This window comes from Ranitomeya variabilis, chromosome 1, assembly GCF_051348905.1.
Source record: "Ranitomeya variabilis isolate aRanVar5 chromosome 1, aRanVar5.hap1, whole genome shotgun sequence".
Classification (NCBI taxonomy): Eukaryota; Metazoa; Chordata; class Amphibia; order Anura; family Dendrobatidae; genus Ranitomeya; species Ranitomeya variabilis.
In genome coordinates this window covers 303,496,927-303,516,454 of record NC_135232.1, presented here as the reverse complement: position 1 = coordinate 303,516,454, position 19,528 = coordinate 303,496,927, and the positions used below count along the sequence as shown (strand labels likewise).

The window sequence follows — 19,528 nt, the reverse complement described above, 5'->3', positions numbered from 1 at the left end:
TCTGCCATGCGCCCAAACAGTGGTTTACCCCCACATAAGGGGTATCGGCGTACTCAGGACAAATTGTACAACAACTTTTGGGGTCCATTTTCTCCTGTTACTCTTGGTAAAATAAAACAAATTGGAACTGAATTAAATTTTTTGTGAAAAAAAGTTAAATGTTTATTTTTATTTAAACATTCCAAAAATTCCGGTGAAACACCTGAAGGGTTAATAAACTTCTTGAATGTGGTTTTGAGCACCTTGAGGGGTGCAGTTTTTAGAATGGTGTCACACTTGGTTATTTTCTATCATATAGACCCCTTAAAATGACTTCAAATGAGATGTGGTCCCTAAAAAAAAAAAATGGTGTTGTAAAAATGAGAAATTGCTGGTCAACTTTTAACCCTTATAACTCCCTAACAAAAAAAAAATTTGGTTCCAAAATTGTGCTGATGTAAGGTAGACATGTGGGAAATGTTCCTTAAGTATTTTGTGTGACATATCTCTGTGATTTAATTGCATAAAAATTCAGTTGGAAAATTGCGAAATTTTCAAAATTTTCCGTTTTTTTTTCACAAATAAACTTAGGTAATATCAAAGAAATTTTACCACTATCATGAAGTACAATATGTCACGAGAAAACAATGTCAGAATCACCGGGATCCATTGAAGCGTTCCAGAGTTATAACCTCATAAAGGGACAGTGGTCAGAATTGTAAAAATTGGCCTGGTCAATAACGTGCAAACCACCCTTGGGGGTAAAGGGGTTAAATTTATTTATTTTTTTCCACGGCTCAACGTTATAAACTTCTGTGAAGAGCCTGGGGGTTCAAAGTGCTCACCACACAGTTACATAAGTTCCTTAAAGTTTCCAAAATGGTTTCACTTGTGGGGGTTTTCCAATGTTTAGGCACATCTGGGGCTCTTCAAACGCGATATGGCGTCCGCTCTCAATTCCAGCCAATTTTGCGTTCACAAAGTCAAAAGGTGCTCCTTCCCTTCCGAGCTCTTCCGTGCGCCCAAACAGTGGTTTTCCCCCACATATGGGGTATCGGTGTACTCGGGAGAAATTGCTCAACATTTTTGGTGGACCATTTCTTTTTTTACCCTTGTGAAAATAAACAAATTGTTGCTGAAAGATCATTTTTGTGACTAAAAAGTTAAATGTTCATTTTTTCCTTCCACGTTGCTTTAGCTCCTGTGAAGCACCTGAAGTGTTAATAAACTTCTTGAATGTGGTTTTGAGTACCTTGAGGGGTGCAGTTTTTGGAATTATGTCACTTTTGGGTATTTTCTGTCATATAGACCCCTCAAAGTGACTTCAAACGTGAGGTGGCCCCTAAAAAAAAGTTTCGTAAATTTTATTGAAAAAATTAAAAATTGCTGGTCATCTTTTAACCCTTATAACTTCCTAACAAAAAAATATTTTGGTTCCAAAATTGTGCTGATGTATAGTAGACATGTGGGAAATGTTATTTATGAACTACCGTATATACTCGAGTATAAGCCGAGATTTTCAGCCCAAATTTTTGGGCTGAAAGTGCCCCTCTCGCCTTATACTCGAGTCACGGTCGGCGGCAGGGTCAGCGGGTGAGGGGGAGAGAGGATTGTCGCATACTCACCTAGTCCCGGCGCTCCCCCTGCCTGTCACACTGTCTTCGGGTGCCGCAGCTCTTCCCCTGTTCAGCGGTCATGTGGGACCGCTCATTAAAGTTATGAATATGAACTCCACTCTCATAGGGGTGGAGCCGCATATTCATTTCTCTAATGAGCGGTGCCAGTGACCGCTGACAGAGGAAGAGCTGCGGCACCCGAAGACAGTGTGACAGGCAGGGACAGCGTCAGGAGCGCCGGGACTAGGTGAGTATTTTATATTCACCTGTCCACGTTCCACACGCCGGGCGCCGCTCCGTCTTCCCGTCCTCTTGCAGTGACTGTGCAGGTCAGAGGGCGCGACGTATTAGTGTGCGCGCCGCCCTCTGCCTGAACAGTCAGTGTGGAGAGACGCCGAGATGGGACGCTGAGGAGCTGCAGGCAGCAAGAGAGGTGAGTATGTGTTTTTTTTTTATTGCAGCAACAGCAGCAGCGTTATATATTGCACAGCTTTAAATGGAGCATCTATGGGGCCATAATGAATGGTGCAGAGCATATATGGCACAGCTTTATAAGGAGCATCTATGGGGCCATAATGAACGCTATAAAGCATATATGGCACAGCTTTATAAGGAGCATCTATGGGGCCATAATGAACGCTATAGAGCATATATGGCACAGCTTTATATGGAGCATCTATGGGGCCATAATGAACGCTATAGAGCATATATGGCACAGCTTTATAAGGAGCATCTATGGGGCAATAATGAACGCTATAGAGCATATATGGCACAGCTTTAAATGGAGCATCTATGGGGCCATAATGAACGCTATAGAGCATATATGGCACAGCTTTATAAGGAGCATCTATGGGGCCATAATGAACGGTGCAGAGCATTGTATATGGGGCGTCTATGGGGCCATAATGAACGGTGCAGAGCATTCTATATGGCACAGCTTTATAAGGAGCATCTATGGGGCCATAATGAACGGTGCAGAGCATTCTATATGGAACAACTATATATGGATCATCTATAGGGCAATAATCAACGGTATGGAGCATTATATATGGCACAGGTTTATATGGAACCTCCTTTGGGGCAATAATGAACGGTATGGAGAATCTATTTTTATTTTTGAAATTCACCGGTAGCTGCTGTATTTTCCACCCTAGGCTTATACTCGAGTCAATAAGTTTTCCCAGTTTTTTTGTGGCAAAATTAGGGGGGTCGGCTTATACTCGGGTCGGCTTATACTCGAGTATATACGGTAATTTTTGTGACATATCTCTGATTTAAGGGCATAAAAATTCAAAGTTCCAAAATATCTGAATTTTCTCCAAATTTCCGTTTTTTTCACAAATAAACGTAAGTGATATCGAAGAAATTTTACCAGTATCATAAAGTACAATATGTCACTAGAAAACACTCTCAGAATCACGGGGATCCATTGAAGCGTTCCAGAGTTATGGCCTCCATGAAGTGACAGTGGTCAGAATTGAAAAAAAATTACCTGGTCAGGAAGTTGAAAACCGGCTTCAGGGTGAAGGGGTTAAATATCTGAGTGAACACTTAAGGTTCCAGACTTTTACCATTTGGAGACTCAGTAACTATTGAAGCAACTTTTGAGACACTAGTATCAGTCTCTACAGATTCTATAGTTTCTGTGCTTAATACTGGCAAAGTAGTCTCCTTCACATATATTTCTCTACAGTCTGATAGAGACTCATTAATCAGGAGAACAATGAGTAAGTAACATACCAAAACCATTAGTTCAAATTTAATAGCTCTTTTTATTTAATGCCATAAAAATTAAACATAAATACATAGGTCCTTATTACAAAGTCATGTGAATCACTCTAAAGTGTTACTTGTGACACAGGGAGGAGTATATCAGACTAAATGTACTAAACGGGCAATGAGGGATCATCACTCTGCTTATATACTATGTGCCTGTATGATCACCAAAATAGGTGTATTACCGCCTATAAGCATATACCCTCCCACTCATATTGCCCCACTCACATCATATGCTGTGGTTAACTGAAAAAAGTAAATTGCCAATTGCAGTTTGTCAAACACAGTATCCACACCACATGATGCAGATAGCTTAATGCCTCATTCGTATACAGAAACAACAACTTAATTTACCCATAGTATGGTGAGGCGTCCTCCTCCAGCCTGTGTCAGAATCCCCAACGCGCGTTTCGCGTGCAAAGTGTGTCGCTTCCTCAGGGGGCCCCCTTTTATCTGCAACTTCGGAAGAGTATCTCCTGTATCAGCCTCCAAATTTCAAATATTTTTCGTCTAGAAGAGCTTTCAGGTCTTCTCTAGCACTGGTCCATTCTGCCAGAGACGCATGGGATAGTCTGTTTGTTTTGTTCCTAGTAAATGGATCTGCTGAAGAAGTGAATAAATTGTGAACTCCCTCTGTCTGGTACCATGCTTGATTAAAATGCCCCAAACAACAAATTTCAATGCTTCCCACTGAGTAGGTAGAGGGGTAGGGTTTGAGGAGTGAATAGAGAGGAAGGAGTCAATAAAGTGCCTAATCTCCATTGCGCAAAACATGTATTTCAGTAGGTTATCATTTAACCGCCAGGTTCAAGTACGTCCAGCAGTATCTGGGAGGGTTAGAGAGAGAAATATGAGTGCATGATCGGAGAGGGCTATACGTCCAATGGATGGAAATGGTTGCCAAGACAACAGGCAATGACTTGCTAAGAAAAAATCATTTCGGCTGTATGAATTCTAAGATGGAGAATAGAAAGTATTGAAGACAAAAAGAGAAATGATCCAGCTGGAGGTGGAGGCAGTTCAGACTTTGTGAGACTTTATTAGACAACTAAAGCGATAAATAGTTCTTCAAAAAGAAAAATCTTTACATAGCAAACACCTGGCACACCAGTGAGGAGGATCAACCCATTTCAACTATGAAGTCTTACTCATGATCTGTTGAGATAATGAGTAAGACTTCATAGTTGAAATGCGTTGATCCTCCTCACTGGTGTGCCAGGTGTTTGCTATGTAAAGATTTTTCTTGTTGAAGAACTATTTATCGCTTTAGTTGTCTAATAAAGTCTCACAAAGTCTGAACTGCCTCCACCTCCAGCTGGATCATTTCTCTTTTTGTCTTCATTTGCTGTGGGTGCTCACCCCGAACCGTGCTGGGCGTTGGCAGGTCTGGGGATTTCGTCTATGGCCGGAGACACACTGCTGTGAGATACGGCCGAGTCTCGCTGTTTAAAAGCAAGCTGTGGCACCTGCACTCCGGAGTGGAGCGTGCAGCTGCATAGCAATACATGGAGCTGCACGCTCCGCTCCGGAGTGCAGGTGCCACAGCTTGCTTTTAACCAGCGAGACTCGGCCGTATCTCGCAGCAGTGTGTCTCCGGCCTAAGACCGGTAAGCTGACTACATTCCTTTTTTCTTTTAATAGAAAGTATTGTCCTTCGTATGGGGGCTCAGCGTTCTCCATACATCTACCAGGTGCAGAGCATGAAAAGCACGCTGAAGATAACGAAGCTGTCCCAAGGGACAGAAGCTCTATCCAAGGATGAGTCCACAAATGGGTCCAATGTAAGATTGAACTCCCTCAGAGAATTCAAAGTAGTTAGGAATGATTTGCAAGCCAGCACTGAACCTATATTACGAATGTTCCAGTTTGCAAATGTGAATGTGGTAGAATTCATTTTAAGCTTGAAGAAAATATATAGTGCCCTTGAGGATCACACGGGCATGAGGGAGGGACCTACGAATGGCGATCGACACCCCACTCCATTTTGCTGCAGGGTTGGCATTATGGAACCAAGTTTTGAAATTTGTTCCGAAAAGCAGGAATATGGCCTACCTTAAAATTAGTTTACTGCTGAAACAACATTTGAACCTTACTTTTATGCATATCATAGTGAACCTGAGATTTCTTCTGGGGAATGTTCAATCCATATACATTCAGCGATCCCACCTGGATTGATGTCATTTTAGCACCTTCTACGGAAGAATGGAAGAGAGGTGGAGGAAAGGACAATGCATCAGATTTATCAAACAGCATAAACCATTTTGATAAATAGATGTGTTTGGAAACAGCCTTGTCCTAGTTTGAGTAGTCTAACTTTGAAACGGTCTAGTCTTAAGTTTATTAGATAACTTACTTGATTCATCTAACATACCAGGGAAATTGGTACTTAGTACCACTGGAAGAAAAAAGTTTGCCAAACTATGTAACTTTTCTGACATCACTCCTGCTTGCCCTTTGCCAGGGCTGGCGTCAGCACCCGGGCAAGTGCCGGGGCCCTGAGCAGGCAGGGGGCACACTCGCCGTCGGGGACACTGGTGCGCTATAGTGCCGGCCCCCGCGAGTGGACCCCCCGCCTGCTCCGGGCTCCGGCACTTGCGATATTTACCTCTCCCTGTTCTAGCGCTGCAGCGTCTTCCATCCTCTGACTGTGACGTTCAGGTCAGAGGGCGTGATGACGTCACCAGTGTGCGCCTTCTGCCTGAGCAGTCGCAGCACAGAGAGCAGGAAGACGCCGACGGTGAGGAGTCCAGAGCAGCGACAACCAACGAGAGGTGAGGTATTTCATTTTTTTTTTTAAATATTTGGAGCAATATATGGGGACCATCAGAAGGGGCCCATATATGGAGCATTATATGGAGCTAATTCTATATGGAGTATCTTATGGGGCCAATAATATAGGGAGCATCTTATGAAGCCAATTCTATAGGGAGCATTATATGGGGCCAATTTAATATGGAGCATCTTATGGGGCCAATTCAATATGGAGCAGTATGTGGGGCCAATTACATATGGAGCAGTATATGGGGCCAATAATATATGAAGAATCTTATGGGACTAATTATATATGGAGCATTTTATATGGCCAATTATATATGGAGCATTATATGGGGCCAATTATTTTTGGAGCTTTATATGGGACCCATTTTGTAAGGAGTATTATATGGGACCCATTCTGTAAGGAGTATTATATGAGCCCATTCTGTATGGAGCAATATATGGGACTCAGTATACTGTATGGGGCCGATCATATACTGTTTGGAGCATTATATGAGGCCCATTATATATGGAGCAATAGATGAGGCCATCATATACTGTATGGAGAATTATATGTGGCTCACTATACTGTATGGAGCATTATATGGGGTCAATTCCGTATGGAGCAATATATGCGGCTCATTCTGTATGGAGCACTCTGTGGTGCCCATTATACTGTATGGAGCATTATATGGGGCTCATTATTCTGTATAGAGGACTATGTGGTGCCAATTATACTGTATGGAGCACTATATGGGGCCATTATACTGTATGGGGCAATATATGGGGCTCATTATTCTGTATAGAGGACTATAATGTCCGGTTTCTGAGCTAATGTAGAATGTACAATAGATATCACTCATGTAATGTAAGAAGTAAGTGAAATCTTTGGCTTTGTACTATACCTTTATTTCTCTGCCGTATCGGTGCATTATGAATTGTGGTATGTGTGAAAGGGGCCCACTGGGACTCTTTCACCCAGGGCCCATGACAACCTGGTGCCGGCCCTGCTCTTTGCAAATAATCATAACAACTTTCTAGTTCTTTACAGATAAATGCTCTGCTTTCTATCCCAACTGAAAGAGAAAGCAGTTAAAACAGAGCTGATTGCTTTCAGTATCACTAGAATTGTATGCATGTATGGTGAGAGCACAGCAGGAACTCTGAGAGGTGCAACTACAGTCAAAAGTTGCAGGGATCTGGGACCTGAGTGAAAGTTGCTGGTATGATCTCTGTTTAACTCATTAAGCACATTTTCTTTTGAGTTAGGGTACCGTCACACAGTGCCATTTTCATCGCTACGACGGTACGATTCGGGACGTTCTAGCGATATCGTTACGATATCGCAGTGTCTGACACGCAGCAGCGATCAGGGACCCCGCTGAGAATCGTACGTCGTAGCAGATCGTATGGAACTTTCTTTCGTCGCTTGATCACCCGCTGACATCGCTGGATCATTGTGTGTGACAGCGATCCAGCGATGTGTTCGCTTGTAACCAGGGTAAACATCGGGTAACTAAGCGCAGGGCCGCGCTTAGTAACCCGATGTTTACCCTGGTTACCAGCGTAAACGTAAAAAAAACAAACAGTACATACTCACATTCCGGTGTCTGTCCTCCGGCGTCTCAGCTTCTCTGCACTGTGAGCGCCGGCCAGCCGGAAAGCGAGCACAGCGGTGACGTCACCGCTGTGCTTTCCGGCTATGGTGCTTACACAGTGGAGAGAAGCAGAACGCCGGGGGACAGACACCGGAATGTAAGTATGTACTGTTTGTTTTTTTTACGTTTACGCTGGTAACCAGGGTAAACATCGGGTTACTAAGCGCGGCCCTGCGCTTAGTAACCCGATGTTTACCCTGGTTACCCGGGGACTTCGGCATCGCTCCAGCGCCGTGATTGCACAGTGTGACCGCAGTCTACGACGCTGGAGCGATAATCATACGACGCTGCGACGTCACGAATCGTGCCGTCGTAGCGATCAAAATTGCACTGTGAGACAGTACCCTTATGCATGGGGATATAAGAAATGCTGCTGAGGTTGCAAAGAGTGTTGACTGCAAGATACCAAATTCATAGGTTGACAAAACCAGACCATACCTGTCTGTCATCGCCTATGTCTGCAACACTTTTTACCTCCTGATGTGGAAATGAGAGGCGCTGAGTACCACCTTTTTAAGGCAGTAACACTGTATGTGTATAGTCTGCAGAACATTTTGTTATATGCAGCTGGATGATTGCAAGTACCGTAAATCCTTGTACTGTTACATAATAGTTCATTTGATATTGCCATGTTTTTTTTCATTAGCTTCCTCAGTGTCTCTGCATCCACTTGCAGCGCCTAAGCTGGTCCAATCAAGGTAGCCCTCTGAAACGTAATGAACATATCCAGTTTAGTGAATTCCTGGCACTGGATAAATATAAGTATGGACTCAATGGGAATATAGTCCACCAGCGGCAATGTGCTACTCAAGCAGGAACAACCCAAACAACAACTGGAGCATCAGCAGGTACATTGAATATCTGCATATTCTGACATCATAATATAAATTTGTTCCACACTGATTGTGCAGCAGTTGGAGATAAACAATGCATTCCCTTTTGTTAGATAAATCGGGAAGGATTAGAGCTTTGGTGGTTTACCTGTGCTTGTTCGAATAGAACATCATCTTATATATTGACTACATAATTTCCACTGGGCGCTCTGTGAGCCAGCCAATTTGCCATAATAGTCTTGAATTAGTTATTATGATAAAAGGTAATCTCTAAAATGCATCTAGGAAGACTTTATTTTATTTTATTTTAGAAGAGTAGGTCCTGCCGTTAGTACTAGTTTTTCTGAATATCTCTTGTTTCATGAGCTGGTAACACTGGTCCCAGTTGAATATTTCATTTCTTCATCATTTTTCTGTTTCAGGCTGTTTGAACTTAGTTTTTATCTATTGCAGGAAAGCCAGGTAGGCAAGGATTAAATTCTAGAACTCCAGATCATGATCAGGTTAACGAGGACTAGAATCAGGCCATGTGCTCACTGGTCAGTCAGCTGGGGGAAGCCATGCAGAGTGGGTTATGTTGGTTTGCGTACATCCTCAGTGTGAAACCCAGATGTTACAGCATAGTGGAGGGGATGCGTTCAGAGATGCAGACCTGCGTATCCGGACATGCGGCACGTCTTTATAGACCGCAGCATGTCTATTTACAATGCGGATACACTCCGTCCCCGCAACGTAAATTTCCCATAGACTATCATTAGATGCTGTAAAACTGCATCTAATGATTAGTCACATGTGTAATAACTGCGTAAACGCAGCTTACTACGCATGTCTACTAATTTAAATAAGGTCTTACCTATCACAAAGTCCGCGTCCACTGCAGTTATCGCGATAACTTAGCTTACCGTGAGAACGGCCGTGCACATGACCGGGGTTTATCTCACGTCACCCTAGGCTAGTTCTCACGGTCAGCTGACCGCGAGAACTAGAGTATAGGTGATCGCCGGAGACCTCCGGTGGTCATCTACAAGCTCTGCTATGTCTGGATGTCGGGCATCCAGATGTAGCAGAGCTGGACTCATTGTGGGACACTCGTTATTAAGGACTGCGTTGGAGCAGGGAGTATTTGTGTTTATTATTTTTTTTTTATTTTCAGGAGATAGAGGGCATCGCATGGATTACCAGTATAATAAATATGGGAAAAATGTGTGGTGTTTTATTTCATTAAAATACTCTATTCTGCATGTGTGTGTTTATTTAATCCTTTACAAATATTAGGCTTAGTAATGGATAGGTATCTTATTGACACCTCTCCATTACTAAGCCGGCTTAATGTCACCTTACAAAGGTGACATTAACCCCTCATAACCCCATATGCCACCGCTACAGGGCAGTGGGAAGAGAGATGCTAAGCGCCGGAATTGGCACATCTTACAGATGAGCCATTTCTGGGGCGGTTGTGTGCTGGTGTTTGCAGCCGGGGGGCGGCTAATATCCATGGCCCCTTCCTAGGCTATAAATATCAGCCCGCAGCTGTCTGCATAGCCTTTTCTGGCTGTTAATTATAGGGGGACCCCACATCGTTTTTTTGGGGGGTCCCCCTATTTTAATAGCCAGTAAAGGCTAAGTATACAGCTGCGGGCTGATATTCATAGCCTGGGAAGATCCATGGATATTACCCGCTTCCTAGGCTTTAAACATCGGCCCCCAGTCGCTGGCTTTCCCTGTCTGGTGCAGAAAACTGCGTGGGAAGGTTTTGAATTTGTGAATACCGTACCTTTCTTTAGCCAGGGAGGCAGGTCCTCACCCCCCTGCTTGTAACGCCACATTGACGTCACTCAAATGTTCAGGGGTGCCGGGCACCGCCCCCTCAGCACTGTTTACCCATGAAATCCGGCGCCTGCGCTGTGTATCGCTGTTTGGTGCAGGCGCAGAGAGCTCTGGCCGTCTGACGTCACAGCCAGGCTTGCAGACTGCGCCTGTGCGGCGAGTGCGGCCACCCACCTTGGTAATCCCAGCCCCGCAGTGTGTTATGCATTATGCAGAGTGCGGGGCTGGGATTCACAAGCAGGGCGGCCGCACAGGCGCAGTCTGCAAGCCTGGCTGTGACGTCAGACGGCCAGAGCTCTCTGCGCCTGCACCAAACAGCGAAACACAGCGCAGGCGCCGGATTTCATGGGTAAACAGCGCCGAGGGGGCGGTGCCCGGCACCCCTGAACATTTGAGTGACGTCAATGTGGCGTTACAAGCAGGGGGGTGAGGACCTGCCTCCCTGGCTAAAGAAAGGTATTTTGTCGAAAATATAAAACCCTTTATTTTGGTAATACATGCACCTAAAACTAAAAGAGCCACCTTGTTAGAATGCAGCATTACTGCTACACAAGGTGGCTCTTTTAGTTTATAACGGCTGGAGGGGGTGACAGTGGCCCTTTAATGACTCGAGTATAAGCCTAGGGTGGAAAATGCAGCAGCTACCGGTAAATGTCAAAAGTAAAAATAGATACCAATAAAAGTAAAATGAATTGAGACATCAGTAGGTTAAGTGTTTTTGAATATCGATATTGAATCGGGAGCCCCATATAATGCTCCATAAAGTTTATGATGGCCCCCTAAGATGCTCCATATTAAAATATGCCCCATATAATCCTGCATAAAGGTTAATAATGGCCCCATAAGATGCTTCATAGACACATTTGCCCAATATAATGCTGCACACATGTTGATTATGGCCCCATAAGATGCTCCATAAAGATATTTGCCCCATATAGTGCTGCACAAACGTTATGGCCCCATAAGATACTCCATACAGACATTTGCCCCATATAATGCTGCACAAACGTTAACTATGGCCCCATAAGATGCTCCATAAAGATATTTGCCCCATATAGTGCTGCACAAACATTATGGCCCCATAAGATGCTCCATACAAACATTTGCCCCATATAGTACTGCACAAACGTTATGGCCCCACAAGATGCTCCATACAGACACTTGCCCCATATAGTGTTGCACAAACGTTATGGCCCCATACAGACACTTGCCCCATATAGTGCTGCACAAACGTTATGGCCCCATACAGACACTTGCCCCATATAGTGCTGCACAAACGTTATGGCCCCATACAGACACTTGCCCCATATAGTGCTGCACAAACGTTATGGCCCCATACAGACACTTGCCCCATATAGTGCTGCACAAACGTTATGGCCCCATACAGACACTTGCCCCATATAGTGCTGCACAAACGTTATGGCCCTATACAGACACTTGCCCCATATAGAGCTGCACAAACGTTAATTATGGCCCCATAAGATGCTCCATACAAACACTTGCCCCATTTGCTGTTGGTGCGATAAAAAAAAATAATCACATACTCACCTCTCCGTCGCTCAGGTCCCGGCACTTTCAATATTCACCTGACTTCATTCCGGCGCAGCTCCATCTTCAGCGTCTTCTGCACTGACGTTCAGGCAGAGGGCACGCACTAACCATGTCACCGCACCCTCTGACCTGAGCGTCACTGCAGAAGATGCTGAAGACGGAGCGGCGCTGGAACAAGGAGCAGGTGAGTATCGCGCAGCGCTCCCCTCCCCGTTATACTCACCTGCTCCTGGCGCGGTCCCTGCAGGTCCCTGGCTTCCTGGCGCCGCAGCTTCTTCCTGTACTGAGTGGTCACCGTTACCGCTCATTACAGTAATGAATATGCGGCTCCACCCCTATGGGAGGTGGAGCCGCATATTGATTACTGTAATGAGCGGTACCATGTGACCGCTCAGTACAGGAAGAAGCTGGCGGCGCCGGGGAAGCAGGGCCCTGCAGGGACTGCGCCAGGAGCAGGTGAGTATAATTAGACAGCCCCCGCTCCCCCTCTCCTGCCGACCCCTGGGTATGACTCGAGTATAAGCCGAGAGGGGGACTTTCAGCCCAAAAAAATGGGCTGACATTCTCGGCTTATACTCGAGTATGTACGGTAGATCTATTTATAGCTATATCTATCTATGTATCTATAGATAGATCTATCTGTGTGTGTAAACATTATTCTTCAATGGAGTATGTAAAAGAAGAGGTTGGACAAGGAAATTACATCACAGTTTTTTTTTTTGTATATCTTTATTTAGCTTACAAAAGACATACAAATCCGCATGAAAATCCGCATAAAAAATGCATCAAAAACGCAGGTGACCTGCCAGTGACCTCAGATGCAGATTTTGTCTGCGTCAAATCCTGAGCAAATACTGAGCTATTCCTTACCGTGGAAACCTACCCTAAAGGTACCTTCACATTAAGCGACGCTGCAGCGATACAGACAACGATGCCGATCGCTGCAGCGTCGCTGTGTGGTCGCTGGAGAGCTGTCACACAGACAGCTCTCCAGCGACCAACGATGCCGAGGTCCCCGGGTAACCAGGGTAAACATCGGATTGCTAAGCGCAGGGCCGCGCTTAGTAACCCGATGTTTACCCTGGTTACCAGTGTAAAATGTAAAAAAACAAACAGTACATACTTACATTCGCGTCCCCCGGCGTCCGCTTCCTGCACTGACTGAGTGCCGGCCCTAACAGCAGAGCGGTGACGTCACTGCTGTGCTGTGCTTTCACTTTACGGCCGGCCCTCAGTCAGTGCAGGAAGCGGACGGCGAGGGACGTGACGGACATCAGAAGGTGAGTATGTACTGTTTGTTTTTTTTACTTTTACGATTGTAACCAGGGTAAATATCGGGTTACTAAGCGCGGCCCTGCGCTTAGTAACCCGATATTTACCCTGGTTACCATTGTAAAACATCGCTGGTATCGTTGCTTTTGGTGTCAAACACGACGATACACGCCAATCTGACAACTAAATAAAGTTCTGAACTTTCCTAAACGACCAGCGATATCACAGCAGGATCCTGATCGCTGCTGCGTGTCAAACACAACGATATCGCTAGCCAGGACGCTGCAACGTCACGGATCGCTAGCGATATCGTTTAGTGTGAAGGTACCTTAAGTAGATCTCTCTGAGAACAGACTGCACAGGCCGTGTTCACCAACTGCAAGTATCACTGGTTGCTATGCATGATAGCTGTTTTGTGTGACCACCCTGAGACTAGCTCAGCCATGTCTGAGTATCCAGGGTCTATATTGTTTACTTAGTGCCTGGACAAGTGTAGCCTCTTGACTGCCGATACGCCTTTTAACCTCGGCAGTTAAGGGTACTTATTCCTCAGCAACGCTTTTTAACAGCGCTGAGAAATAAGGTTATAGCGCCCCCAGCGTCGGAAATTCGGGGGTAGCCGAGACCCTGAAGAACATGATTCGGGTCATTTTTTACCGGCCCCAGTGTTTAGATCACTGTTATTCACGGAATAACGGTGGCCGCAAAAATAAAAGTCTGATTCCTATTTATTTCTCTCTCCTCTTATATGATCTAGCACATCAAAGGAGAGGGAAATGGGGTCCCCCGAGACTCCCCCATCCCCCCCGGTTCCTCCGGCACCTCCTGCATTCCCTGGTAATGTTCCCCAGCCCTCGCCGACTTCTTCCGGGCACCTGGCAACAATAGATTTCTCCTATTGGTTCATTTTGATCACTGTGATAGGGTCTATCACAGTGATCAAAATAAAAAAAAAAAAAGGTAAATCAACCCACTTTTAACACCCCCTTAGTTAGGTAAAAATAATAAAATAAAAAAAAATGTATATTTCCATTTTTCCATTAGAGTTAGAGTTGCGGCTAGGGTTTGGACTAGGGTTATGGTTGTGTTGGGGCTAGGGTTGTGGTTAGGGTTGGGATTAGGGTTAGGGGTGTGTTGGGGTTAGAGTTAGAATTGGGTGGGTTTCCACTGTTTAGGTATGTCAGGGGGTCTCCAAATGCGACATGGCGCCCGCGATTGATTCCAGACAATTTTGCATTCAAAAAGTCAAACGATGCTCCCTCCCTTCTGAGCCCTGCCATGCGCCCACACAGTGACTTTCCCCCATATACGGGGTATCGGTGTACTCAGGAGAAAATGGACCAAAACATTTTTTGTGCAATTTCTCCTGATACTCATTGTGAAAATAAAAAATTAGGCTTGAAAATTGCAAAAATATGTAAACATTTTTGCCACATTTCCATTTTTTTCATAAATAAATGCAAGTCATATTGAAGAAATGTTACCACTATCATGACGTAAAATATGTCACGAAAAAACAGCCTCAGAATCAGTGGGATCCGCTGAAGCGTTCCAGAGCTATAACCTCATAAAGTGACAGTGGTCAGAATTGTAAAAATTGGCTTGGTCATTAATTATAAAATTTGCTCTATCACTAAGGGGTTAAGAATTTTATGTTCATGGTTTTGTTTTTGGTACTGTGCAACCAGTGGAAATAAACATTATTCCACTTTGAGATAAAAACCCAGTGGCGGTTCCTCGCGAACATGAACCCCTAACACTATGTAAACTTTTGGTATATTTTTATGATCATTACTGTATATTGCTTTGATTTATCCTTGTTGTTATAGGTTCTGATGGGCATCATAATTCCAGGGTACCATTGCTGAATGGAACATATTCTGCAGCAATACTGTCATCTCCTCCCACAAATTCCAAACCTTCTAGCTCAGAGTGCACGTGAGTACTTTTTTCTGCACATCTCTTTCTCAGCTGGTTTTTGAGTGCCTTGGGCTACTTTCACACGTCCGTTTTTCGCCGTTTCTTCCGGTTTTCACCGGATCTGGCAAAAATGTCATTTCCGGCGACTGGGAAAAAAACGTACACAGTAACGTTTTTTTGTCTCCGGCAAAAAAGCCGGAAGCGCCGGCTTTTTGCTAGAATGGAAGCCTATGGGAGCCGGAAGGTGCCGGATCCGGAAAATGACGGATTCCGGCGCTGGATTCCATTTTTTTAAACTGAGCATGCTCCAATTTTTTTTATTCCAATTATCTGGATATGCTAGTCGGATCCGTCGAACAAACGGATCCGTTGCATCAGTTTTTCCACAATCTGCGCCGGATCCGTTTTTTTCTACATTCGACGGATTGTGCCTGATGGCAAAAACCTGATGTGTGAAAGTAGCCTTACATATACTGTATGCTTAACCCCTTCACGACCTATGTGTATATATACGTCATAAATCGTGTCCTTGCAGCACGTCAGATTTCATAAGCTGACATGTGCCCCTGCAGGAGACTCCTGTGGTTGTCATTGCTGAGCTGCTATGAGCGCCAGCGCTAATAGCAGATGATCATTTTAGCTACACATAGCAGGGCTTCAGCGCTGCTATGTGTAGAACAGAACAGGCAATCGTATGATAGCAGCTGCTAGTCTCCCATTGAGATTATTGAAGCAAGTAAAAAGTGAAAAAAAATATATATTTTTTTAAATATATAAAAGTTCAAATCAGCCCACTTTCCACCCATTCAAAATAAAACAATAAAAAAGGTCAAAAATACACATATTTGGCATCGCCGTGTTCAGAAACACTCAATCTATCAAAATATAAAAATAACTGATTGGTGAACAGTGTAACGAGAAAAAAAATCAAAACGCCAGAATCTTTTTTTGGTCGCTGCAGCAAAATTCAATAACAGACGATCAAAACATCGTATCTACCCCAAAATCGGTCAATGAATAAAAACGTCAGCTCAGTGCTCAAAAAATAAGCCCTCACCCAGCCTCAGGTGTCGAAAAATGGAGATTCTACTGGTCTCAGAAGATGGCAACTTTTTTTTTTTTCCTCACTTAAATAAAAAAAAAACCTATACATATTTGGTATCTGAGAATTCGTAATGACCTGGAGAATCATAATGGCAGGGGTCAGTCTTGACATTTAGTGACATGATGTAAAAAAACCATTTATTGAAGTGCACTTTTTTTTTGCAATTTCACCGCACTTTAAATTTTTTTCCTTTTTGCCAGTACACGATATGTTAAAAAAAATGGTGTCGTTCAACTCGTCCTGCAAAAAACAAGCCCAAACACGGCCATATTGGCCTAAAAATAAAAAGAAGTTATGGCTCTGGAAAGAAGGTGAGCAAAAAACGAAAACGCAAAAACGGAAAATGCCAAGGTCATAAAAGGGTTAAAGTTGTAGTCCGAAAGCCAAGTATTTAATCTGATAATCTAAGCTATTTTCTAATATATTTGCTTGAAAAATGTCCTACAGTTCCCTAACTGCACTATCTAACTACTTTTGATTTTTTCTCTACTTCCTATCTGCTGACGATTCATTTGAGTATCCCCAGTGCATGCTGGGATACTCAAAGAAAGCATCGTCAGGGGGCAGAGGCTCCGGTCACTGTCACAGCCCTGTCCTCTCCCTGAAACATCAGTGCTGCCCCTGCCCCGAGGGTCTCCCTTGTGCAGTGTCTCCCTCTGTGCTCTGTGTGATGAGCGCGGCCTACGGTCTGTTGTCTGCTTAGCTGAATAGTAATAAGCCGGCAGCAGAGCGGTGCCATTATACCCAGCAGAGACCTGTGACGTCACCTGGAGGGTGGCACTAGTCCTCCTGCACGCTAGGTATAGTGACACCGCTCTGCTGCCAGCTTATTACTATTCAGCCAAGCTGACAACAGACCGAACGCCGCGCTCATCGCACAGGTGGAGACACTGCACAAGGGAGACCCCCGGGGACACAACAGGGGAAGGAGCGCCCCTGAAACAAGTATCAATGATAACGCATCATTTCAGGGAGGGGGCTGTAACTGTGACCGCAGCCTCTGCCACCTGATGATGCTTTGTTTGCGTATCCCAGCATGCACAAATTGTCATCAGACAGGAAATAGAGAAAAAAATACAAAAGTAGTTAGATAGTGTAGTTAAGGAATGGTAGGGAATTTTTAATGCAAGTATATTAGAAAATAGCTTAGATTATGGGACTAAATAGATAGGGAAAAATAATTTGCATTCAGACTACCCATTTAAAGGGGTTGTCCTGTGAAAACTGATAAGCCTGCAGTCACTGTGTGACTGCAGATTTATGAATTATGAATCCAGCGCACGCACTGTGCATTGCGGGGGTTCGCCGATTTCAGACAAGGGCAAGTGGCGGCCGCCTAGCTCCATACACTTGTACTAACACGACGAGCCAGTGGGCGTGTCCGACTAGTTTGTCTGTAAAAATAATAGTACAAGAAATATATAAAAACCCAATTTAAACAATAGCCTATTTGTGATGACACATTCCTTTAAAGGGAATCTATCACCCCCAAAATCGAAGGTGAGCTAAGCCCACCAGCATCGGGCTTATCTACAGCATTCTGGAATGCTGTAGATAAGCCCCTGATGTATCCTGAAAAATGAGAAAAAGAGGTTAGATTATACTCACCCAGGGGCGGTCCCGGTATGATGGGTGTCGCTGTCCGGTCCGGGGCAGGTGCTGGGCCTCTCTGACCTTTCCGGCGCCTGTGCATTGCAGTACTTTGCTCTGCCCTCAACAGGGCAGACAAAGTACACCTGCGCCAGAGCATGACTACAAGAAGAGGACGTCATCGTAAGAAGATGGGAGGCCCCGGATCGTAATGCCCATTGGACCGGACCTTCCCCGGGTGAGTATAATCTAACCTTTATTTCTCATCTTTCAGGATACATCGGGGGCTTATCTACAGCATTCCAGAATGCTGTAGATAAGCCTGATTGATGCTGGTGGGCTTAGCTCACCTTCGATTTTGGGGGTGACAGGTTCCCTTTAAGGTACTGTAATTAGCAGCAAGCTACAGCAATGTGAAAACGGCAAAAAAAAGAAATACAAACACTGGTATAGGAGGTGTTCAATCCATCAGCTCTTGCCACCATTATAAGTCCAATGACCTTGATGATTTAAAAGCTAAATCATCCTAGCTGAATAGATGTGTATTGTAATGACATGATCGCTGATACTCCAAAATCACCCTAATAGCAGGTACCTCAGCATATTGACTACCCATCTCTGCTCATGGACACAGCACGTATGTCTCCCTTGGCTATAAGACATGATAATATCTGTAAACGTCCCCAAGAGTGTTGCATATTTAAAATGGTTGTTTCTTTTGATTTGTTATGTATTTGACTACTCCTTTAATGGAGACTTTTACAATGATTGTCTGTACACATAGTGTAAGTGACTTTCATGTGTTTTTCTCTGCAGTTCTTATCTCTTCCGTCTTATGGCCGTTATCGTTCATCATGGAGATATGCACTCAGGACATTTTGTTACTTATCGACGTTCACCTCCAGCTGCTAAGACCCCTAAACATCTCAGTCAGCAGTGGTTGTGGGTTTCTGATGATACTGTGCGCAGGGCAAACATACAGGAGGTCCTCTCTTCCAATGCTTACCTGCTGTTTTATGAGCGTGTTCGGTCTAAGTCACCAGTTCAAGGAAGTGAGATTCGGGCAGAAGAATACATTTGATAAATTGGGAAAAGCCGTGCATTTCAATTTCGTATACTCTTGTCAACCTTGTGTTTAATCATGGATCCTAAACAAATTTAAAGTAGAATTCCTGTCTTTGATTGGAGTGTGTCTGCTGCCTCATTTCTCTGCTTACCCATGAGAATTTCTTATTTGGAGCTATATATCATATGGTATATATTTTTTATTGGGTGTCACTTTCTGGAGTAATGCAGTTTGCTGTACTATTTCATTTAGCCAAAGAAACAGAAACTCTTACTGCTGAACAAAGTCCATACTGGCTCCTGTCCAGTGAATGGTGCTGTATGGATATATTTAACCTCTGTATGTACGTGCAGTGAAGCTTGCCCAATACTGTGCTACACTAGTGGCTCTAATTTCGGCAGGTGGAGTTAATAATGTAGGTCACTGTATTCCTCGCATTTCTATCAGAAAAGAAAAAAACATTAATTTACATAGTATAAGGTAATTTCTTAAACAGCCTGGCAGAGGTAGTGGTGTGAAGACCAGGCACAATGTACTTGAAACTGTTGATAGTGATCTTACAGAATCTGTAATGTATGAAA

The 19,528-nt window shown here is 44.1% G+C and overlaps 1 protein-coding gene across 4 annotated transcripts in view; it reads left to right on the top strand.

The window, feature by feature from the left end:
* The window catches only part of USP30 (ubiquitin specific peptidase 30), a 54,533-nt gene extending 35,470 nt beyond the window's left edge, over window positions 1-19,063 (top strand). For all 4 annotated transcript variants that reach the window (XM_077296023.1, XM_077296007.1, XM_077295997.1 and 1 more), the window contains exons 11-13: window positions 8,430-8,631; window positions 15,096-15,204; window positions 18,698-19,063. In XM_077296023.1, the coding sequence (XP_077152138.1) occupies window positions 8,430-8,631; window positions 15,096-15,204; window positions 18,698-18,962 (576 nt within the window). In that variant the 3' untranslated portion in view covers window positions 18,963-19,063. The remainder of the gene's footprint in view (window positions 1-8,429; window positions 8,632-15,095; window positions 15,205-18,697) is intronic.
* The last annotated feature ends 465 nt before the right edge of the window (window positions 19,064-19,528 follow it).